At 39.5% G+C, this 24,311-nt stretch overlaps 1 protein-coding gene across 4 annotated transcripts; it reads right to left on the minus strand.

The window, feature by feature from the left end:
* Window positions 1-6,319: 6,319 nt before the first annotated feature.
* LOC116254562 (type I inositol polyphosphate 5-phosphatase 8-like) lies at window positions 6,320-16,384 on the minus strand. 4 transcript variants are annotated; one of them, XM_031630024.2, is made up of 12 exons: window positions 15,955-16,384; window positions 14,376-14,660; window positions 13,977-14,244; window positions 13,779-13,884; window positions 13,605-13,673; window positions 13,252-13,372; window positions 13,027-13,131; window positions 10,967-11,432; window positions 10,018-10,214; window positions 9,278-9,386; window positions 8,607-8,755; window positions 6,320-7,190 (listed from the first exon to the last, which is right to left on the minus strand). In XM_031630024.2, exons 3-12 carry the CDS (start codon window positions 13,998-14,000, stop codon window positions 6,956-6,958), a joined length of 1,581 nt encoding a protein of 526 aa, XP_031485884.1. In that variant the 5' UTR covers window positions 14,001-14,244; window positions 14,376-14,660; window positions 15,955-16,384; the 3' UTR covers window positions 6,320-6,955. The 4 variants fall into 4 exon arrangements, with proteins under 4 accessions (XP_031485884.1, XP_031485885.1, XP_031485886.1 ...); XM_031630025.2 differs by having other exon boundaries at window positions 13,977-14,248; XM_031630026.2 differs by having other exon boundaries at window positions 13,294-13,372; window positions 13,977-14,660.
* Window positions 16,385-24,311: the final 7,927 nt, after the last annotated feature.

Genomic DNA, 24,311 nt, shown 5'->3' on the forward strand with positions numbered 1-24,311 from the left:
TAGACTCGGTTGATTCGAAGCCCATTCACCTTTTAATTGTTTTTAAAATGTTATTTTAAATGGTTTATTTTAATTATATTGAGATAACTTTTCATCTATATATTTCTAGAAATGATTTTAAAACTATTTTTGACCGATTTACTATGAATCGTCCCTTCACTTTCATTTAGAAACCGATTTTTAAAACACTAAAATCTCCAGTAACTACACTTTTAATCTAATTGTTTCCAGTTTGGCTTGCAGACCTAGCTTTACACGCTGAACTCTCTACTAAGTGGTACACTTTTGATCATTTTTTATGGAAATTTCATTTTTCTTCTTTGGGGACCTTCCCAAGATACCAACTTTTAATATTTTTGCTATTGAAGTCTTTTTAACATTTAATGTAAAGAGAGATAATTTTTATGATATAAAAACAAGTTTAAATAACAATGAATATTAGCATTAAGTGTTATATACATCAATCTCCAAGTCTGATCGTGCTCTTCTTCACCTTTTTATTATATCCCTATGCAGAATATTCATTCTAATTGTTGATGAGATTATACACTCTCAGGACCCAATTTATAACCAAGGCGTAGAAGAAGCACCAAGGAAGTCCTCAAAAAAAGAAAGAAAAAAACAATTTGTTGGATCATATTATTTTCCTTCACGTACATGCTTGGGCTGGAATCAGCATTGCACTTATAGTTTGCGCATTCTTCTCCCCCATTACAGCATAAGAGAAGAGCGACTATGCTGCTCGATCTAGTGACCGGATGCCTACCAACCATTAACTCAAGCGAGTCGCCCTACACCCCTCATGTAGATCTGTATGATGTTTGATCTATCCAGATTTTTGGAATTAAAATACACATTTATTAAGAAATTCAAATTGTTAAACAAATAAAGTATTTTGTTTTCGGAATTTAAAAACTTAAACCTAAAAATTTGATTCCATTTCAATTTAAAAAGGAATTATGAGTCTCGAATTTTCATTATTAATCAAAATTCAAAACCCTCAAAAGACTATCAAGCAATGTGACACCGGCTTGGTGAAGTACTGAAGTTCCGTTCCGTAATTTGGTAGACATCTTGAGTATGCCCGTAGTAAGCTTCAATGGCATCCTTATTTAGCAAATTTAACCATTTTGTCAATTGAGGGAATGACTTGACAATTTGGACAAGTTCACGCGGTTAGATGGTAAGCTTAAAGTGGTCTGGTCTAACTAAAAAACTTCAAATTAGAAAGGCTTGACGTTTAATAACCAAAAATTTCCAAGGGAGTTTGGCACGGGACTGACTTCACCAAGATTAGAAAGTTAAAAGAAGCATGAAAGTTTAAGAGGTTATGAAAGTTTGAGAAGGGGTTGGCACAACAGTTTAGGGTTAGGGTATGTAGGCGGTTAGTTTTTCATGCCGTTTAGTAAAAAGGTGGGAATGTGCCTTCCCATGTTAAAGGCATAACATGGAAAGTGCTTTCATGGTGGAGTTAGAAGTTTGAGTGGAAGCACTCTTCTAAGCTGCCGAATAGAGAGAACATTATATATAACTATAGTTGCTTCCATCCCTCAAGGGGGTTGGTGCAATGGTCAGGGCGGGGGCCGATAGGTTGCCAGTTTTCGTTTTGATGTTTTGTGGCATTAACCCTCTATGCTGCAAATCGTGAGACACCAATATTTTCGTTTCATTCACCCGAAATTGTAGTTATTTTCATGTTTGGCAAAAACATAGATATTCTGCGGTCGGTTTTGGGTGGGGGGAGGGGGAATGCATTTTTTGAATGTAGTTGGGGAAAAACCTGAATATATTATTATTATTATTATTATTTTTGAAAAAGCAAATTTCACTTTTATCTATTCTTGCCCTTATAAGAGAGAGTCCTCTTTTTCAACTACAAGGGGCATTTCAGTGATTTCAAGCCCTAATAAGCAACCTTGTTAGGACCTACGTATAACTGGTCTTGGCTCAATATGAGAAATGTGTGGATATGTTTGAGGTACAGAAAGGATATTAATCTCTTTAGAGCAGGCAAGTTATATGTTAGATCCGGACTGCATGTTAGGGGCTAAAATTATTAAAATATTCTTGAAGTAAACGGGAAAAAACCCTTTTAAAAAGATTTTTTTCGCAAAAGACAATAATACCCCTTTAGTGAAATCAAGGGAACATGAGTCCCTTGCTTAGCCACTTAAGAGGGAGCCTGTTTCTATCCCAAGATATTTTAGGGTTTGTTTGGTACCAATAACAATTGTTACTGTTCTTTGAATCTGTGCAACAAAATTGAATATATTCATTAAACATAATGTTTGATTAATACATGAATTTACCTTAATTTTTAGGTAGATTAATGGGACAATAACAACTTATTATGATTGCCAAACCGCCCCTACTGTAAGTTTGAATATTAAGATGCTTAACAATAAATTGTTTAAACCTTTACACCACTATTAAATTGAGGAATTTATTTAGGGGGTGTTTGATTGGAAGAGATTTTCTATGTTACGCAGTTGATATAAGAACACATGTTTCCACGTTTTATCATAGAGGTATTTTGGTAATTTTACAAGGAAAAAAAAATTGTGGCTTCACTTTTGCCATTGTAAGAGGTGGGTCTTCCAATCTAGTCAGTAAAGATAATTTGATCATTTCTCCACATTTTATTAGAAGGGAATTTTGATAATTTTATTAGAAAATTACATGGTTTTACTTTCACGTTTATAGGAGGAGGGTCTTCCATTTATCAAATGAAATGAAGGTATTTTGTGTTATTTATTGCCCATGACACATGGTTCCTTGTTAGGACCTCCAAGTTTGAATGGTGGAGGAGGATGTTCGAGACAAATATTTTTGTATGGATGACGCACTTCTCATTCAAACACGGTGGAGGATGTATACTGACACCTATCGTATAACCAAGTTTAAGAAAATGTTTACTGGATCTTAGAATTAGATCCAACGGAATCTCAAACCCATGATAGCTGAAATCCACGATTGTATTAAACCATGGATTTCAGCTTCTACCCCCAACATTGGATTTCAAATCCACAGTTTAATGTAAAAAGTGTGGATTTGGAACCAGATGGAAGGGGTCAGATTTGAAAACCGTGGATTTGGTGATCTGAGTTTACCGTAGATCCTGTGGATTTTAGATCTGTGGTAATCAAAACAAAAACTTAAAAAAAAATTATTGAACTCTTTATAACAGGTTTATCATAGTTGACTTGAATCAACTGATTCAAATCCAATTGTTGGCAAACCGATTTGATTTGGCAGCCCATTCATGACGTGCGCCATGTTCAAGTCTTAACTATTTTTCAAGATATTATAAGATGTTTTCCATTTATTTTTTCAAAAATAATTGTTTGAATATTTTTGGCCCATTCACCGAAACCCCCTGCAGATATTTCTATTCAATTCACGAATCCAATTTTAGAACGCTGCTTTGAAGTGCAGCAAAAAATCGTGCGACCTTTTGTCTAAGATGGCAAGCACTTGATTTCCGTTGTCCACACTTGACCCTAACGCTAAAGCTGCAATTTTATATCAGAAATCTTGAATGATGTGGATATAAATAAAGATCCAAAGCCTGAATCTAATTAGTTTTGGGTGGACCTGCCCAGCATCACTTGGCTGAAGGGCCGAAGGCCAATGCTTCCACCCAACTTCAGAATAACTTGCACACCCTCTTTTTATATTACAGAGAGTTGACATATCAAGAATCAAAATACAGTTTGACTACCTATCAATTCCTACCCACTCTATTACAGTTTACAATCCGAATCTGATTTTTATATATATATCTGAATCTCCATCTGAATTTTGAACTATATTTTACCAATTTTCAAAATTTAATGACATCATATACAAGATATTTGTCTAAAAATGAATCCAATCCGAGTTCGTATCTGAATCCGATCGGATATTTATATATATCCAAATTCGAATCTAAATCCAATCAGATGTCATTTATTAAATCCTAATCCGATCTAATTTCTTAATCAAATAATATATTTTTTTCATATACGATTTTTTTCAGATCGGATTGGTTGAATATCGGATTCAAATCAGATATATTAACATCCCTAATTGCACCAACCCATTGGAAGACAAAGTCTAGATTAGCAGCCTTGATACCAAAAGTAGGGCATTGGAAGAAAAGTGCACTGTTTTTTAGCTATTCTCATAGCTAGAGAGGTTGCCCTGTGTTCCGTGCCTAACATGGGGCCCCATGTGATATGAAGAACGTATTTGGTATTTTTGAAAATAGACATTTCCTTCATTTTTAGGAAAAAAGATACCTTTTCATTTCCAATTTTATGAAATAAAACGATGAGCACCAATGAACGGATGCCACACTTGAACTTAGCTAGAAAGGCCAAGAAAGGTATAAATAAAGTGATGAACTCACATTTGACTTGATGGCAAATAAATATTTATCTTCTTCTAAAATTTGGATCTTCCTTTGCATAGCCTCTACTACCTTTCCAATTTTTCTCGTTTTTTTTTCTTGAATCTTTGTTCACATTTTTTTCAATTGTATGGTTTTAAGTTGAAGATGGACATTAGATCCACTAGATTCAGCCTGTTACCGTATTGATTCATTATAAAAAGAAAAAGATATGACATTTGAACTGTTTAAATTGAATTGAGCGAATACTCTGCATAATCTCAAGCCTAGAACAGCCCATCTGTTGTCGGCTGTGTCAGAGCCAGAAATTTCTGGTTGAGAGGCATTTTAAGCTTAAATTTCAAACTGAATGGGTACTTATATGTAAACAAACTAAAAAGCAAGATGTTTTCATATATAAACAAGGTAAAATTTGTAGGCTGGTGTGGGCAATTGCCCACACCAACTATAACGTAGCTCCACCACCAGTTATGGGGAGGGGTACCCCTCTATTCAGGCTCATGTCTGTTTGAGGTGATGGGCCAGCCCGGTTTGGCTCGGTGACCACCACTAATGTGAGTGTTTATGTATTTGCGGGCCTGAGATGATTAGTGGGCCAAGCCGCCCTAGCCCGGTGCCCCGCACTAGTGCAAGTGCCTATGGATGTTCTTATTCATCTCACACTGCCTTCCTTTTTTTTTCCTTGTTCTTTTAAGGGTTCAAAGGAAAAACATCTTTACAGGTCGCTTTTTTTTTTAAAGATATAACGGCATGGAAGGCAACTACTTTGTCTTTGTTCGCAGTCGTTGCTTCTTCTGTTTACTTTAACAAGGCATTTGTTTACTCTTCTTTAAGGCGCTTCTCACGCTGGCAGAAAACAAGAAAACATGGCTTTGAAAGAAGCCAAGTTTGTTTCTGGCAAACCGGACACTGCCATTAGGCAAGAAAGTCTGTTGTTGAGCGCCTTGAGAAGAGTTCTGGCAAGAGAAAGACTTAGTTCTTTGAAATGCAGTGTTCTATAAATGTGTCCTGTAGTTTAAAGAACTCAGAGTGTGTTCCTGTTACCAATCGACTTCTAAGGGAAGCCTAGAACAGTGCACATGATGCACGTCCAGCATCCTAAGTTTGAATTTTGCATGATCCATGAAATGTCAGGCGCCGTGACCTTCAGTTCAGTTCAGTTCACCTGAGCTAGATTCAAGCATCGAAACTGGTGTTCCAGTCAAGCTCAAGCCAAGGTTTTAAATCCCAGCCACATTTCAAACCAAGGGCAGCAGAGGGAGGAGTAGGTACTGTATGGGCAATTGCTCACACGGACCCACAAAAAATTCTATTTTCATATTGATATATCAGGAAAATTTTCTTGCTCTTTAAAATTTTATAACTAATACCCTTTAACAACAATTTCTAGCAACAACTACTGTTTTTAGCAGCTCCAGCTCTTCTCTGCAACCCTGCCATGGTTAAACCTGGGGTTAGTGCGAGTACCATACATACCTACGCAGTTCCTCCTAGAAACTTATGCGTGGGATTCTGCAATTTGGAAGTCATTCTATACACAACCTCTGTGACAAAAAGAAAGTAAGAAAAATAATTCAGTGGAAATATATCACGATGTGCCATAAAGTGGGTGTCATTTCTACTGTGCAGGTGGGTGGAAAGAAGACCAATTAAGTTGCGACTCTAGTCTCTTCACCTCCCTGCTCCCTGCAGAGGAATGGTCAACCAGTTAATTAATTCGTCCAAAAGCAGGCAATCTACTTTTAGATTAAGCGCACTTCACCGATTCAAAACGATGTAATCCATGAATCAGGAGTAACTTTTCTCCCGAGAGACGATTCCCCACTACGAGTCTCTTCAACAGACAAGGCACACAAGACTAAATGGCAGACCACAAAGTCCACAATCACAAGGAAAACCACAGTAAAACACTGCTTGAGAAATAGCAAGTTGACATTGTGACCTCATCTTTTAAATCATTATCGTTTCTGCACAAAAACAACCAAAGAATTATGAACAATTAAGACGACCGACGGCCAGCACAAAGAAACCAAAACAACTTTGGCAATTCCCATCCCAAAAAGGGAACAGTGAGTGTAATCTCCTTTCTTTTCTCCTTTGCAATCTTCCGTTCTCTCTCTCTCTGTCCTCAGTAAAATACCAAAACAAAAAGAAAAAAAATTCTGCCCCCTTCTTCCTCATTGACCACAACTACGAGGAAAACCAAGCAAACAAGATCAGCCACGCGTGTTGTTGACGGAAAATACGATATGATTCACCTCTGCAAACAGCACCCAACTTGTCCTCCTTCATCGTTCCAACCATTCCACCAACAAGCCTCTAACTCTGTAATTTTGTCATAAACCTATGAACATGATTTTTTTTTTCTTTGATTTTCTCTATAGGGATGCCCCGGCCAGCTGTGACATTTACTTGCTGGGGAAATATGTACAGTAGGGGGACGTAAGTCCTTGCACAGTTGCACCGAACCCCCAGTCAGTGGCTTCTCGACAGTAAGTACGCCCTCTGTCCTAAAGAAATGGACCCACCTGGAGCAAGTAAGGTTTGGTCCGGTCACCTACCTGCTCAGCATCTCGAGATCTCCATGCAACTCTCTGATCTCGCCAGAAGCTCCTCCGCTTCCACCTTGGCGCAAGTCACATTGTAGTTCGCGGAGGGCTTCCTGAGCTTGGCCCGGTTGAGGGCGTCCACCTGAACCGAAAAGAGGGCGTGGACAGGCCGGTGGTCGGAAAACTTGGACTCCCCCCGCACATAGGACAGCTGATGAATCCCTTTCCCTTTCCACAGTATTCTGTCGCACCTGTCACCAACAAGTTTTGGCGATAAAAAAGATTCGTTAAGATTAGATGCGTCCACATTGTTTATGTTTTTCCTGCTTCAGTATCAATGCATCTTAACATCAATGACTGGTCTGTCATTCATTTCTCAAAGTATTGGATGGTTGGCCAATTGGAGGATGAAAGTTAAATGATATATAATTGCAGAAAAATTGGTGTAACTAGACATTACGGTAAATCTGATTTTTTTTTTCTTTTTTAAAATTCAGGCGTATAGATACACTGATATGGGTAGTTGCCGCACGAGCATACAGGTGCCTTCAAGTATTTGCTCATTTATATATAGTAGAACCTGAGAAGGAATAAAAAATTGTGAAATAAGTGTCCCTCAACCTCAAACCGAAATTTCTAGCTCCCCCACATTTTTCATAGCTGGAAGTACACATCTTCACACTTACTTACTTGAGCATCAAGTTTAGATTCAATAACTTGAAAAAGTTCGTTAAATTCTGAACTCATTTATGAACAGGAGGATATGTTTTTAATTTTAAAAGGAAAAAAGCCAATTCCACGATTACCATTGCACATATTTTGTGCACTTATCTGATTTTGCGGGAGTTTGCGGGAGGAAGTATACGCTAGAACACTTGAAGAAAAAAACGAGTTGTGTTCCACATCATGAAGATTTCCGACTGCAAAAAAAGGGCTTATGGGGTCCAGTGCGTCTCTTCTCCATGAAGTCCAGATCCAGCAGAGTTGCTGGTTTAGGGAGAGGATCAACAGTGGCAGAGACACTGAACGGCTTTCCTACAAAATATTTATTTCTTTGGTCCATAAGTTTCCGGGTTTCGACTTCTGCCGTCATGCGTGAAGAGTACGCAACCTAGTTGCCGCCAAAGAAATGATTTCTGTTGGAAATGTAATGAGGCAAGTTCGCATCTCGAGACGAAAGCAATAGGGTCACCGTGATTGAAGATGAACGAGTCACCAGGACAGCAGAAACATGTGGAAAATCTTTGTCCTTGGACCCATGGACGAGAAAACCAGGTGCCACTCCAACCGCCATTGGCAATTGTAGAAAGGATGAAGATGAAAAGAAGAAAGATGAGGTAGTTTCACAAGTTTGACATAAAGAAAGAAAACCAGCCGAAGGCCAGACTTGATTTTGGACGTTGAGCACAGAATGACAAGACACTCCATCTTTGCCAGAAACGGACAAATACACTTTACTGTCCCGCATCTTGAGGACCCGTTATCAGAGAAGATGGGATGAGATGATATACTGGTACCCTGCTTGTTAAAGGAATCCTATTCTATTCTGTTTCACACAGATTTTTATTTGTTCCCTTCTGGCTTGATGTTTATTTCTCAAAATGACATACACAGAGAGAGAGAGAGAGAGAGAGAGAGAGAGAGAGAGAGAGAGAGAGAGAGAGTACCAAGCGGGGGTCCTGCGCTTATCCTTGGACCTGACAGTTTGGACGGCGTAACGATCTGAATTGGCGAGGTACTTGTACGTGGGAGCGAAGTAGATTCTTCCCTCTTCCCACCCTTTGAACACGCGCCCTGCTTTTTGCTCAATTCGGAGCTGCCGACAGGAAGCCCCCAAAAAAGAAAAAGAATTAGGCTGTTCGTTGCTTTAAAGTACTCACGACAACCTTGAAAGAGAGAACAGAGTGGTGTCTTGACTTTTTTAATCATTTTTGCGTATGAACTAGTGCTGCAAAAATTGGTCTCCGGACCGAATCAGCGGTGCTACCAGTTCGGTGAATAGGCCGACCAGAAGTACTTAAAAACAAGTTTCTAAAACAATGGAAACAATGTATAGAACTAATTATAACATAAAAAAATCTTAAAATATTCTAAAGTAATAAAAATGGAGACGTTGGTGCTCTTGATTGGCTACCTTTTTTAGTGGTGGTTGTTAAAGAGATGGAAGAAATATGCAAATCAAGTTTTTGTGTGCGCTTCTCTAAAAGCTTCCGCATGCAATGGCATGCAACAATGAACGGAACTTCTACAGGATATTTCAGCATGTCTTCTAACCTACACTGCAACATTTGACATGAACGGCATGTTGAAAGAATCGAAGACCGGCTTGACCATTTACCTGATCCTTCTCCAACAGGGCGTCCCAGTCCTTCCGTTCAAGCAACTCGTGGGTATCTTCACGCCCATATGCTAGGCGGTAGTTTAGGTCACCAAGCCAGAAAATCCTACTGCAAATCAACGAGGGCAGCAGTTAGTTACAGTCTCAAAAGCTTTAGAGGTATCCTAAACGGAAATTTTGATACCACATTTTTTTTTCCAGAAGTCCTTTCGGAGGAAAGCCAAAACGAGGAAACCAACTATTTAGTTAAACCCTTGGAAGCCAGAGATCACCCTCATTTTTGCAAAACTACCAATCTTGAAAAATGGAAGAAACAGAATACAAAAATATTTCGTGCGTTTCTTTAGTGCAAAGATAGAGAATGTGGGGTGGACTATTTTCTTTTCCACTTTTAACGACAGAATATGAAACATATGTGGATGAAAAACTATGAATTGATGTGTGCGAAAGCGAGTGGTCTGCATTAGGGCCTACTTTAACAATTGCTTGGCAGCAGCCATGTTCTTTTCCCCTGCATCAAGTGCACTAGGACCATACAATAAAATTGGCTAAAGCAATTATCGACACTAATATTCCATTAAAGCTTGCGGAGACAATGATTGTTCATGTCAACCGCACATTAAGGTCAACTGTCACAATGTATGCAGCCTTTTTTGCAGTTCTTTCATTCGGACACTTTCTGAAAAACAGTACAGAAGGAAGAAAAAACGGCGAGAAAATGAAAGGAATCAGGAACTCACTCATGGCCAAGAATGTTATCAGGAGAACTTAAAGGTCCAGAGAACCTGTGAGACAGAGGGAACCTTGTCTTCCTTAGGATCTCGATGACGTCAGAATTTCTTCGAATTTCATCACCTTCTTTCTGACCGGAGGTCAAATGTGTGCAGACAAAACATAAGGAAGTCTGACGAAGAGTCAGACTGATTGAAATTGAGCCCTGTGTGAAACAGATCATACAGTTGTCCATGAAGATTTAGGGAGAAACCGCAAACCGCAATGTAGAAAAACAAAGTAGAAAATGTGCTCATTCTTCAATAAATTTGCAAAATAAGCCAACAAATGAGTTATACATTCATATTTTCCTTTAAATTTCTGGCTTCCATTTCTTTCATCCAAAAAGAAGTCACCAGTGCAAGTGAACTAGTAAAGTTCACTTCATACTTAAAAGGAAACACATAAATTTAAAAATCATTGTGCATAAAAGGATGAGTTCAATGACATTCCAGCAACTTAACTGCGTACTAGCCAAAAGAAAATACTTCTCCTCGTGCTAAAGTCTAAGCAGAAGTCAGAGTGCAGAACAGAACTAGGTCGGACTCAAGTTGAGTTGAATCGCTGTATGTATGACATACTCATATAGCAAGCGCGAAGTAGCAGTAAAACGGAACTCACGGGTTCCAACGTACCTGGTGGCTGGTGCCACCGACTGTCAATCGCGGGCCCAAACAAAGGTCCAACAATCTGTATAAACTTTCAAGCAAGACATAGGTCTGAATCCAATAAGTGGGGCACATCAGACCATATAACCAGACTGGTTGTGCACAACCGACAAATGGGTGGCTAGTTGAGCTGGAGGTTTGTTGGCAGTTCTATTGTTCTCCAACTGTGGTGTCTCATAAAGTAAGCGTAAAATGTGCAGTCAACAGAATGACAAATAACCAGCGAAGAGGTGGTCGAAAAGTAACTCACCTTGTTGCCCATGTAGCCCATTAGTCCGCGACCAACGCACGAGACCTTGATACTGCTTATATGTTGTCTCAGCCCTCGGCGGACCCACACGCATAGGAACAGACCCACCATCTGCTTGCTTGCGGCCAAGCAGTATCCCACTTCCCGATGTCTCTCTTCCTCCCTCGCCGAGTCCACAAAGCCGTTCTGCTGCTCTTCGTCCAAATAGGTAAAAGTCGGGCCGTCAGAGTGGCTTTCCATGGCGAGAAGATCTGAGAAACTGACTCTGGGCTTTTGCGTTCGCCGGTTGTCATCCTCGTCGCTGAGCGTGATGGTGGTGAATATGGTGGGAGACGGGGGCTCCACAGGTGGGGCAGTCTCTCTTCCATTAAGAGCTTGACGTATAAGTGAAAGCCACCTCGCCGCAGGGCCGTGGTCCTCTGCACCTAACACGTTCCCGGCATTTAAAGGCACTATTTCTTGAAACCTGATTCAACGAAGAGAACAGATCCCATTGAATTTTATAGTTATTTATTATGCATCCCAATTTATGCGAGCATTAATATCATCTGATCGATCTCTCTCTCTCATACACACGCCATATCCTGTTTCTTACTAAAGCAGAAAATGTGGCAAATGTTTCAGATCTTTAATGGGACTCTTTACTACGGCAGAAAATGTGCTAAATGTTTCAGATCCTTTAATGGGACTCTTACTGAACCCAACCAAAAGAGAGAACGAAATGCCATCATTAATTCAGTAGAACTTATGGTAGTTGAAACGCCGCCAGAATTATGTTCTCCTTTAGCGCAGTAATGTACAATCTAATTGATAGGAACTAACATCATCTGATTATAACTCCCCGCTTTAACGAGCCAAAAGAACGTCGAATTTAAGAGAGGTAATGAAGAAACGTCGACATCCTGAAATGGCTGATCTCCAAATCCAAAAATGATAATTCAAATTTTTGGGGTTCCGATTCAACAGGTCTGGACATAATGTGGAGTAAATCCCAAAATTTCAGCTAGATTTCTGGGGCAATAGTTCAAGAAATATGGGCAACACGCAGAAAAGGGAACATTAAAGGAAATACTGCAGATCTTTATCCACCTCTTCCGTATATAGAGGACCTGGTGCTTCCCATAAAATTTACGATATTTTCGATTGGTTAACTGCTACATGCCGTTCAGCACCAAGTGGGTCAGGGATGGCCACCCTCGTAGAACATTCCCCTCAGCTCATAATACAATAATTGGCCATCCCAAATCCTAATCATACAGAATCGATTCAAATTGGAGCCACACTCAAATGATGGGAGAACCGGCGCCACTAGGAGGCAAGGTCCTACAGAGTGGATCGTCCCGCACTTAATGTTCAATCTAACAGCAAGGGTGTCAATTATGATACGTGGGGTTCATGGGCCATGGCCGCTCTGTCACATCCAGCTTTTACTATGGCAGTCCACCACTAGTGGGGGACCAAACTTGGAGCACCACATCTCCATAACACGGTGCATGGACGCACGTTCTGGAGGAAGGCCTAGTCTAAAACTCCCTCTACACTGGCTACAGCTCTGACGACCATTATTCGTTTCAAAATACCTTGCGCCCACCCAGGCCATACCGACATACTGCTAGTCCGGATCCAGTCCAGGATTTTGTTGATAGACCTTTTAAACCAACGATATATTGGGCTTTTGACCTCCTCCGGGCATCTGATGGCAATCATAGATGGCAATTGGGTCAGGAGTCAGGACTACCAAAAGACACCCGGTTCAACTACAAAACCCTGGAACATATTGGAGAAATGGCTAGCCGGAAAGGAGTAGCGAGGCCCAAAAAAACCACTCATGTGCCATCGGCCACATGCCTTCGCGCCAAACCGTACTCAAAACCATGGAGGCCATTGATTGTCCTAGTAAAGGCCTCCCCGATGAGGAGAGCGTGGGCAAGGCGGTCAAAGGAAGAAGAAAGAAAAAAGTGGAAGAAGAGATCGATTTCTCACGAGCCCCGCGTCAAATCTACCCAATTCGAGCCCCACAAAAGAGGAAAAAAAAAGAGTAAGGAGATGAGAGAGGTTACCCGAGAACGTAGACATCTGCCGGAGACTGTGTGCTCAACCAGTCCTTGAGATTCAGGCCCCAATGGGGCGTCTTGCCTCCCACGTTCCACGTTCCAACGAACATCCTGATTCAGGAACAAATAAAATAAGCAGAAAACGGATAACTGAGTGGGAGTCGCGACTAAGACCGAAGTCTGCAACTTCTGAAAAGAAGGCAACAAAACAAACAGGAGTCCAATAAATGCCTGCAAGTAAGATCCTCTGTCCTCTTTGCTCTCTCGACCCACCTCAAGTTCTGAGTACCCGGAATCGGCACCTCATTCCTCGGTGACATGGGGCACTCTGGCGCAGCAACGTACCAGCCTCCTGTGGCAGAAATTTGTCATGAAACTAACGAAAACAAGCAGTTAACGATTGTAACTTTAGAGTCATGGTCTTTTTTTGTTTTATTCGTCTGAGAATAGTGCTTGAACGTAAAGATTAAAACTAAAGTGACACGTTAAATACTTAAATATGCAGCATAGGAACGTGGAGAAGAAACCACATAACAGTTCTTCCGATTGCCATAGGCACCGGTTCGAGATAGAGGAACGAATACCTAACAAATCCCTCGTGAGGAGGACGCAACGGTCTATGTCGGAGCAGCTGGCTCTTCGTTCTGTCGTGCCTACAGGAAAAGTCCCATCACAATTTGTTTTAACAGTAAAGAGTAAAATGGGCAGCATCAGAAAAGACTTAACTAAAAAGAGTGGTTAAGAGGACAGAGGCGTACAATGATGAACAGAGGCATCTGTACCAACGGAATCTGAATGGAACTCGTTGGCTTTACTCTTGATATTCAGCCACTTCCTCATCACCACCTTCGGCCAGGAAGAAGACTAGCAAAAAATAAGAAAAAGATCATCACGAAAAGGGGAAAAGATGCCCTTTTCTGTCAGAGGAATTTCGGACTACACTTCAATGTCATTACCCTGCCCCTGCGCTCTTTCTTCATCTTTGAGGTACCAGACCTCACGCCGAAGGCCGGACGCCGGAGGATCCCGTGGATTAAGAGAAGATTGCACGGAAAAAGTATCACAAAAGTAGAGCAAGTGATGTCCTCAACACAACCACCGGTCACGTACCTCCGCCACTTTGCATTTAAAGCACCACCAGTCCCAAACTCCGACGGGAAACTGACCCAAAACTGCAAGTCGGTAAAAAAGGGCCGTGGGGGTGTCTCGAATTTGTTTGCCTCCCTATCTTAGGTGCCACCAACGAAAAGGAAGAGTAGATAGAAATAGCAGAATTAGGCAAAATGAAACACAAGGGCCAGTTAAAGGAAGGAACGCCTGAGATTTTGACTTGATCAGTGGGCCCAAGGGAGAACCTGAAGGAATAGCATCAAGACTTGGAAGTTAAACCGTAACCTGAGGTGGAGCAACCACCACCAGAACGAGTTGAATCACAACCAGAACGAGTCGAATCGTCTGCGGTATCACTGCCGATGCGCGTTCGGAGAGTTTCCGAACTCCAGGTTTCATTTAAAACGTAGAAATGAAGGGGAACCGGCTAGGGAGAGATCGGACCTCCGAAACTTCAACTCGCGTTTCGGAACGCCTGGGACTGCATCGCCAGCAGATCTCGAACCGTGTGAGGCAGATTGTCCATTGAACTGCGTGGATGAAACGAAACAGAACAAGTTGGTTTACTGTTTATCTCTCTGTATCGAAGCAGGGGAAAATTCCGAGACGATCTCTTCAGGAATCAGAACTTGAAAAAGGAAGAAACAGAAGTTCCTAGAAATCGCGAAATCTTTGAAAGAAGAGTTGGATTTCATCTGAACCTTCTTTTCTTTGTTCGTATGCCCCATTTTGAAAAGCATCAAACATGAGACTCGAAATCCGGTCACCAAGACCGCAGCAGAGAAAAGAGCATCGGCGATCACGGCGGCTTTAAGGAGACCGGTGATCACCCAGTCGGCAAAAAGTTAATCGAGAAAGGGGTTGAGATTCAGCCCGAAAAGAGAGAGCGGGTACGATAAAAAGGAGAACCAAAGTAAAAAAAAAAAAAAGGCAGAGAAAAGGAAGCCATCAGGGGGGAAAAAGTTTAGCTTTTCATCACAGGTATCATTTAATGCTTGATGATAACTGAAAAAGACACAAAATCGACCCACCGAAATCATGAAACGGCGTAGACATGACGAAACGGAATTCAGTAGAAAATGGAGTTTATTGGAGGAAAAATGCCCCATGAATTATAAATCTGATCAAATTAACAATCAATGAAAGAAGCAACAAACAACGGAAGAAAGGGGAAGATTCAAAGAGCTAGACAATTTCCGATTAACTCAGTTAACCAAGTTTGTGGTAGAAAGAAACCACACCACCAGGATCGCAAAATTAGATAATAAATCCAATGAAGAGCGCTATCGTTCAGGGAAATTGAGCTTAAAATTAGGCCTTTCAAACTCGGAAAAACGCGAAACAAGAGACATACTATGCATAAAATGTGACAATTGGCTTTCTTAACCTGCATTTGAAGAGTACATATGGTTTTATCAATCAGAAATCGATTTCGGAAAGTACACTCAGTAGAAAATCAACAAATTGAAAGAGAAATTGGGATTTTAATATCAGAAAACAGCAGTTTTCAGGCATCCATAAATGAAACGCAGACAACAAGAAACTCTGATCAAGTTGAGAAGAATCCGGACCGAGACAAAGCATTGCCCAAGGGAAACTGGAAAAAAGTGAAATTTACATTAAACGTAGTTAATGCCAATCAATGATCCTGATTTACTTGAATTACTTTGCCAAAATAGACTCCGACACACACACACACAGAGGCAGAGAGAGAGAGAGAGAGAGAGAGAGAGAGAGAGAGAGAGAGAGAGAGAGAGAGAATCTTCTTCCTCATTGAGGACGACGAATCGCCAGAGCCAGGGGTTTTAACGCAGAGAAACGCACCTAAAGAGCTCGGAACATTTGCCGTTCCGGTTCTCCCGTGGACTTTCACGGATCTACGCCACGCTTGAAGAAGAAGAGAGAAAGCGAGGAATGGGGCCGAATAAGACGTCGCCGGCCGCCTTGTTATTACCGTCGTCACTTCTCTCCCAACGCATCCGCAAGGAAAAGAAGGGAAAAGGAGTGTCCCATTCGAGGAGAGGTTGACTCAACCTTCAATCCACTCAGACTTCCTCTGGTTCATCTATCCATTGCGGCAGAACCCGAAGGAGTCCGTCCACACAGAGCATGACGGGAAGGGTACTGTCAGCGAGAGAGAGATAGAGAGACAGACAGAGCCGGCAAGCCAGGAAGGAGGAGAAGCGAAACCGGCGCCTCTGCTTCTTCCTTTTATACTCCTCTCCTCAGCTGCTTCGCCTTCCCCGCGGTCACATCGCAGCCTCTCTCCCTCTCTGTCTTCTTTTTTCTTTTTTAACTTTTTTTCTTTAAACAAGTCCTGATGGGTTCAAATAAATCGGATATCGTAAATAACGGTCCGACCCGGATATGACATTTTAATTGCAGGATTGAATGCATATTGCTAAACGAGTAACCCAAAGCCACTATTCAGAAATTGAAGCACCACTTGTTTCTCTTTATTAAAGATCTCAATTATAAGAAACTTTTACTATGTAACAATTTATTATCTATATCACTGCATTATAATAATATCAGAGCAATAATGGTTGTATAGTGCACAAAGTGAAACAACCAAATGATGATTAAATCGGTATCTTATCAATGTAGAAGACAATTTTGTTTTGTTTCTAAGTTTATTGAAGTTTTAACAATGTATTCATAGTTTGATGCAAATTAATAACACAAAATCAATTTGGCATTAGAACCGTAGATTGGATCACATTGATACTAGAGCAATAGTTGCATCAAATTGGTGTTAAAGCAGTAGCATTGGATCACATTGGTATTACGGCAATAGCAATTAATTTAAGTAATACACGAGAAACGGAAACCAGATCTATCAATGTCCAAGACAAAATTTTCAAGTATTCACATTCAGATTGGATTTGTATACAAGTTTAAAAACATAAGTTATATTTGGATTTGGATTTGGATTTAGATACAAGTACACGGTTAAGGTTGAGATCCAGATCTGATTCCAATCATGGAGAAGACTTCCAGATCCATAATGGGTGAGAGTCATACACTACTAAGGTTAAAGGCAACTGACGTTGAATAGCTAGAAAAGCTGTGTGGTTCAGATCAATTCAATTGTCATATGAGCTTTTTGGGTGAGTGGGAAGGAATAACAAAGCCTGAGTGAGAGGCCGCAACTTCAATCCTTCTCACTGTCTTTAAGGTTAAGAGCTACTTCGAGACCTGTGTAGTCATATGGTATACCATTTAACTCGAGTGTCGTGCATGCGACTGTTTGTAATCAAACTGAAGACATGTTGACATCACACCACTCAGGCTGACTAGCTATGCTAAGTGCCTTGGAGCTATGATCAGTGCTTATAATATTGGACTATCCGTAAGTTTGAAACTGATTCATATGATCAGTATTGAGAGCGGATTGTTTGGGTCCGGCCTGGGTCCAAATCGACCTGTTTGCCTCTTTATGCACAATGTGTCCCGGATTTGAATGACGTGAGGATAACGCTGTGCTCCCTGAGATCCCTGAGATGGTTATAAATAAGCAGACAAAGAAACACAAACATATAAATAAACATAATGGCTGGTTGATTGGGTTTGGTATGATCCATGCTGGTGGGTCCAACATACTTGTAGCATAACCTGGATGACAAGAACCGAGATCCAGATCTCACTGGCACAAGTCTTAATCCAGAGGATCCGGAAAGGAAAATATGTTTGGCTAAGATTGGATTAGGATGAGTGATCGTAAAAAGAAGAGGGAAAATGGATCCGAACATGTAATTACATTTGGATCTAGGTCTTTGTCAGCAAGGCCTTAAACAAACTTAATTGTAATGGATCGGGTCAGCTTGTCTTTAACAAAAATTGAGATGAACCGTTTCCTAAAATGATAATACCCAGGAATTTTGAGAAAATTTCTTGATCAAATAGCGGACTGCGACCATTGACTTGTATATGTGAAAATATGAACAAGGTTTTGAACATTAACTACTATAGAAAATACAATAAAACTTTATTCACAGATGAATTTTTTTCCTTCGGCATAAGAGGTTAACAATCCACCAACCGGAAAAGAGGTCCGAAGGGCTCTCCATTCCCCAACACTTCGGATGCAAAAGCATCACACTTGTGAGAGTCGAACTAAAGACCTGCTATTCACAGTTTAAAGATGATTTTTTTCCTCATTGCTGATCCAATTCATGTATTTTAGTTTCGTTTTTATGTGATGAAATTACAGACCTACAACTTTTACGCATCATAGATGCAGAATTTGGTTCTTTTCTTTCTTTCTAGTTTATGCATTAATACTCACAACTTACAATATTGCGAAAACCATAACTAGATGTTGCTCTATTGCAGTCACAACTTACAATATTTTTATTTGACAAAAATATTGTGTTAAATCATGTCACCTGAATATAAAGTAACAAAATTCCAACTCTTAAAAATTAGTACATTGTTGCCATTCATTTGTCTATTAGAACACTCATATTTATGCCAGAACTACTAGGAGTAAGACTTGCTTTACACTAAAAAAACATACGTAGATAATAATCTAAGAAGATGAAATATATATCGTTAAGAGAAAAATGAACTTATTGTATGTGGGTCTAGGCTTTTTGAAACACTTGATATACATGTCGATATGAAATCCTCGGGAAAAAAAGTATACATTACACATAAGTTCTAATTGTTTTTTAAAAATGGCTGCAAAAAATATTTCCTTTCATATAGACATTGTTCAGACAGTGCCTAAGAGATCTTTCTCTCTCTCTTGTCTTGTATATTTCGTTATTTTATTTTGTTTTTGTGGTTTGTTCTTATATGTAGGGGACTTCTTGTCCCTAAATTTTGTTATGCATTCCCATTTTATCGGCTCTCTCTCTCTTCAAGGAGTACTGCAAAAGCAAAAAGCCACTTAGAGCTCTGAATCAAAATATTTCCTCTCCATCAAATCTTCTTGTTGATCCCCACTGCTTTAGTTGAAATCAAGCCACCAATTTAGGGTTTTGATGGCCATGATTCAATTATGGACAAAGACAACTTATTAGTGTCTAAACCTCACTAATTACAATTCATGGCTCTCGACTGCACCACGTGGCGCTCACATAGGGCGATGTGGCGGCATGTCTTGTCAAGCACAAGCCAGAAAACACATGTGCTATCTGGATTGGGTCCAGACAGCTCAACATGGGGTGACTCGGATCCGGAGTTTGACCAATCCATAGTCTCCTAGCATGTCCAGCAGTGGGTCCCACATCTGGGCGGGCCAGCATCGCATGGAGAAATGAACAAACATGTGAAGTGGGTCCCAACCCATAGTGCTTCCTTGACCTTGGACCCCACCGTAGAGATTGTGAACAGATTGCAACCACCCTTGGGTCTCCCAACTTTACCACATGGGCAATGAGCCATGGCAACTAAGGCACCACACAAAATGTGTGTAGGGCCAAGGGCTGAGCCAAATTAGAAGATATGTCAAGTCATGTGTATTAGGACAAATTTTTGACAAGCTCAGGGCTTGATCATGGACCCTTGGTCCGCGAACCCTCGTGTACTTGGAGCGACCTCCTTGGTTTTATTTTCCTAATTATAGACTTTTTACCGAAACTGTGATAAAAACCCTAGACTTGTCGACTACTTGCATAAAGCCGGCTGATATCGGAGTCCAAATTGTGAAATTTACATATAGACTCTTTCTAAATGCCTGGCCCATACACATGAAAGGAGACACATTTTTGAGCTGCAAAAATGGATGAATTGTCTGCTAGCTTAGACCTAGATCATAGGCCTCTTTGGGCATCACACTTGGTGTACTTGGAGGCATCTTCTTGTGTCCTTCAGTTGGACAGAAACTTGTCATGAACAATTACGAAAGGCCCCTCAACTGCCAATTATTTGCAGAAAGCCACAATGTTGATATTGGATGTAAAAGTCAGAAGTAGTTTTTAGAAGCTTAGCTTTTTGGAATGACAACAACAATTACAGAGCTTGTTTCTCTCAATGAGCAAGATGGGCTTAAATAGCTTATAGCCCATAGTTAAGTTTTCGTGTTGTTAACAAAACACTCTAGGCGTTACCGTTTCATGTATTTGCAGAAAGTGCTTAACGAATCTGCCTAAATTTTCGGAGCAGATGAATGAAACAATAATGTTGTTGCGAAGCAGTGCTTTAATCTTTTTTCATTAAATTTTTACCATAATTATTGGTTGATGGATAATTAAAATGTCATTTTAGTCGCGAAAAAGGTACTTTTGAAAATGGTTGGCTCAATTAGTCCGCGATCGCGCATGTGGCTTCCAAGGAGAGTAAAAAAGGCTGGAGATAGGATCAATCCCCACAAATACAAGTACACACTAACTTGTACATAGTTGAAGCCATCTAAAGCAAAAGGAGATGTTCTCAATTGAGTATTTTGTTGCGCTCTAGGGTTAGAGGGTGGGGTTGGGCAGAATGGTTCAAGGCTATGTTCCTAATATCACTTCCAAGAAGTAGAAATTTAGATAAGTGGGGCACAAATGTGCAAACTTTATGATTTGGAGGTGTCAAATCGTCCATCTTTTATGAACTTATATATATTTCAAATATTTTCCATAAACCCCATTTTGATTGTCATACAAATGCCTTGAGCTGTTTTGGAAGAACCAAATGGCGTTTAAGGGTGTCAACCAAACACGCCCCTTACTTGGCATTTGCTTGTACAAGGAGTGACATCCTTATGCATCAAATTGTGACTATTGTTATGATTGTCTTTGGTATGCCCCAACTATGGTAGCTAGAAGGTTTTAAGCCTAATGAATTAAAGTTAAATGAAACCCAGATTAATATTTCTAATGAAGAAAAAGAGATTTAGTGTACATTTAAAGCTTTAATTTCATTCAACTTGGATTAGTAATATCCCAAGAATAACCAAGCAACCTTGTTCACACTTTTTAGTGAAAATCCACAGCACATGTACGTGTTTTCATTATTGCAAAACTTTGACTGCTATTTTGTCAACTTTTGTGTGAATTTATATGCTTTTCAATAGTGCAACTCATCATAGACAATCTTCTGCAAAAAAGAAAAATTGGCCCTTTTGTCACTTTATTCGACGAAAGAAAATCCATATGAATGAAGAAAAAGATCAGAAGTGCTTTAGAACATAATTTTGTATGTCTTAACACAATGGTTGGTGGATTTTGTACAAGTAGTTGATCAATCAGGTGTTGGGTAGATGTTTCAAGTTTGTGTTGTAGTAAGTGAAGTAAAAAGCACCACTTAGCATTACCCAATATGAGTTCTTGATCTAAAGTTTTAAACAAAGAGCTCCCTTTGGGGTTGGGCAGGGAAACAACTATAATAAATTATGGTTATGATCATCCGATACAAAACACTACTGTTTTCAGTTATTGAGAGTAAAGATGTTCCTTGTTTCTTATAGTCATGCCTAGCTTAATTTGACACCTGAGTCTGCATATGTTTGCACTTTTTAAGTTCTTTGCCTAAACATGGCCGCACATAATGTTCCATTTCTTCCCAATTATGCAATTGTTCAAGTTGTGTCTCAGAAGATCCTGGATCTACTAGACAAATACATAAGTTTTTGTCAGTCCTGGTCGCGTGCACTGACAACAAATGAATCAAACATCTGATATCATGTTCATTTGTACATATAATTCAATGACTTAAAGTAATTATATATATATATATATATATATATATATATATATATATATATGAAGATGTTAAAATTATATGTACATATGTGTGTGGGGCAACTCAATTCTGAGAATTCCATTTCAAATAATTGAACATTAAATGGGAAGATAAGAGGGAGAGTTGTCAGGGACTACCCTACAATGGGTAAGATGTGAGGGTTTTACGTTGGATGACAACTTAAGACCCTGAAATTATAGTGAAAAGAGGGCAACCCACTAAATCATGTTACATAGATGTTCTAGAAGTCAAGATCACTTGAAGATAATATGGATCATATATGTAGATTGCTTGAAATTAAACATTTTACTACCATTATATTTACTTTTATGATGTGCCCACATGACCCCTTCTCTATTCCCATAGAAAAGACAATTGATTGCCTTTGATCTCAGATCTATGGATTTGATGTGACATACTATCATTGATATGACAAAAGATAGGGACTAAGATTTACATCTCACCAAAGGAAAGTTCTTAGGTCAGACCTAAGATCTACTTTTGAGTTCTTCATTTTATTTTATTTTTATATAAAAAGTTTTAAACCAAGATAAGGATCAGGGAGTAATTTTAAATCCATAAGACTAAACTAAGGATTTCAATCTGATGACATTTATCAACTTAGTGACATTTATGAACTAAAACAACCTAATTTCACATTAGAGATGCCTTCATCCATTTTAGTTAAGGCATAATCAAACTTATCATTATTGTTACTTTCCTTTTGGTTTGTGAATAGACTCATCAAACTGGGTGAGTAAGATAGCTGAACTGTAAGGTCACACTACTATTGAAAGCTCTGCATCATCATCAAATCTTTTAGGGGATTATTTTTTGCGGGCTTCTTTATTGAGAAGAGAAAAGTGGACCCATCAAATTGAAAATGAAAGGAAGAAAGAGAATGAGAAAAGATAAATGACTATGGAAACTGAGATTTTGGATAGGAATGTTTCTGCTAATAACTCTTTAGCAGACCTACTCGTTACCATACAAAAGTAGGAATGATTTTTTGAAAAATTGAATAAGTCATGTATGTCTTGGCAAAAGAAGGCATTATACAAGGACCACTTTGGCAACACCTTCTCCTATAATGTAAATACAACCAACATGGTGCCTAAGCAATGAATGGAACAACTGCCTTTTTACAAAAAAAGAAAAAAATTTCTATGCAAGAAAATATGAGCTATTTTTTTTAATGGATTTTTCTAGTTGAGCAAAAGGATTTAGACACAGGCATAGCGTAGATGGTCGAGATAGAGCTTGTAAAAAGGTAGATCTCTAGTTCGATTCCTATGAGTGCTATGCTTCTGTAGATTATTGAGGTGAGACTTGACACAAAAGTTGAAATGTGAATCACTGCTATCGTTGATGACAATACAACATAGGCATTGGAGGCAGGGAGAGCGGTTGGGGGATGGAAGGGCTTCTGGCCTTGTTCTGGACTGTGCGGATAAACCTCTCGTTCACCATGAAAGGGATTACAACATACCACCTAGAAAAAGTGGAACTGTCCTTCCTTCTTTTCCTTGCTCCCACCGTTCAGGACTGCGCTGGTGCTTGGTGTGAGCATATTGTACATCAATTGGTATAATGTTTCGATCTATAATAGAGACATAATTCCCACAACGGATACAACACGTAAAAGCAAAATTTTAATTAGAAAAGTTAAGAACTATGTATAACCTTTTCTTTTCACATGCTTTCAATGAGAGTTGTAAAGCAAAGGAGTCGTGTGGCATGATTGAAATGCACAATAATTGATGCATTACTCATTTCAATAGTATAAGAATTTCACCATGTATGGAACTCAAAGTGTCCCCACATAGACAATGATGTGTTGAACCATGATATGCACAATAATGGAGGGAGGTACCATAAACGCTTTTGTGACCTCTATTATGAACTTGTTGCCATAATGATATAAAGACTGGAAAAAGATGTTCATTGTGAGCCTCACTTTGTGAATCTTACTACAACTTTGATGCCAAATTGATTGAAAGTGGAAAGAAGAAAAGGGCAAAGGTTGCATTCACTAAGCAGTTTTGGGCATCTCAATTCAAAGAATCTCTCTGGTTTTCATAGGCGTGCATTGTAATACATATCAGCTGCGGAAAACATTAATATTCAATGTTTTCAACAGTTTTTGGGGTTCCAATCATCAGAATCCAAGATAAAGACCGGATCTAAATGTAATCTGACCAGATATTTGGATTACACAAGGAGTAGAAAATGATGAAATGGCTGAATGACCAAAAAGTTGCTGACGCTATTGATTTCGTCATATATATATGGCCGACCAACTTCTATTGCCGCATGGTTCTTTTTATAGTTTATGATGCCAAAAACTGTCACAAATGGTGCATTTGGCGACTACAATTGATTGACATAATTTTTAGTCATAAAATGTATCATTGGTGATGGTTTTTAGTGTTATAAAATTAAAAAGAAATCCGGCCATAGAGGTAGCCAGTGGATTTCAACTTTTCTATATATGAAAATTGCAATCA

This window comes from Nymphaea colorata, chromosome 5, assembly GCF_008831285.2.
Source record: "Nymphaea colorata isolate Beijing-Zhang1983 chromosome 5, ASM883128v2, whole genome shotgun sequence".
NCBI lineage: Eukaryota > Viridiplantae > Streptophyta > Magnoliopsida > Nymphaeales > Nymphaeaceae > Nymphaea > Nymphaea colorata.

What these genes read in the sequence shown, in the direction of transcription:
- LOC116254562 (XM_031630024.2), bottom strand. Translation starts at nt 14,000, where the DNA reads ATGAAGAAAGAGCGCAGGGGCAGG. An exon ending in GCAGATGTCTACGTTCTCGG is followed by an intron (nt 11,433 to 13,026) that starts GTAACCTCTCTC and finishes TCGTTGAATCAG; the next exon opens with GTTTCAAGAAATAGTGCCTT. An exon ending in CCCTGTTGGAGAAGGATCAG is followed by an intron (nt 8,756 to 9,277) that starts GTAAATGGTCAA and finishes TCCTGTCGGCAG; the next exon opens with CTCCGAATTGAGCAAAAAGC.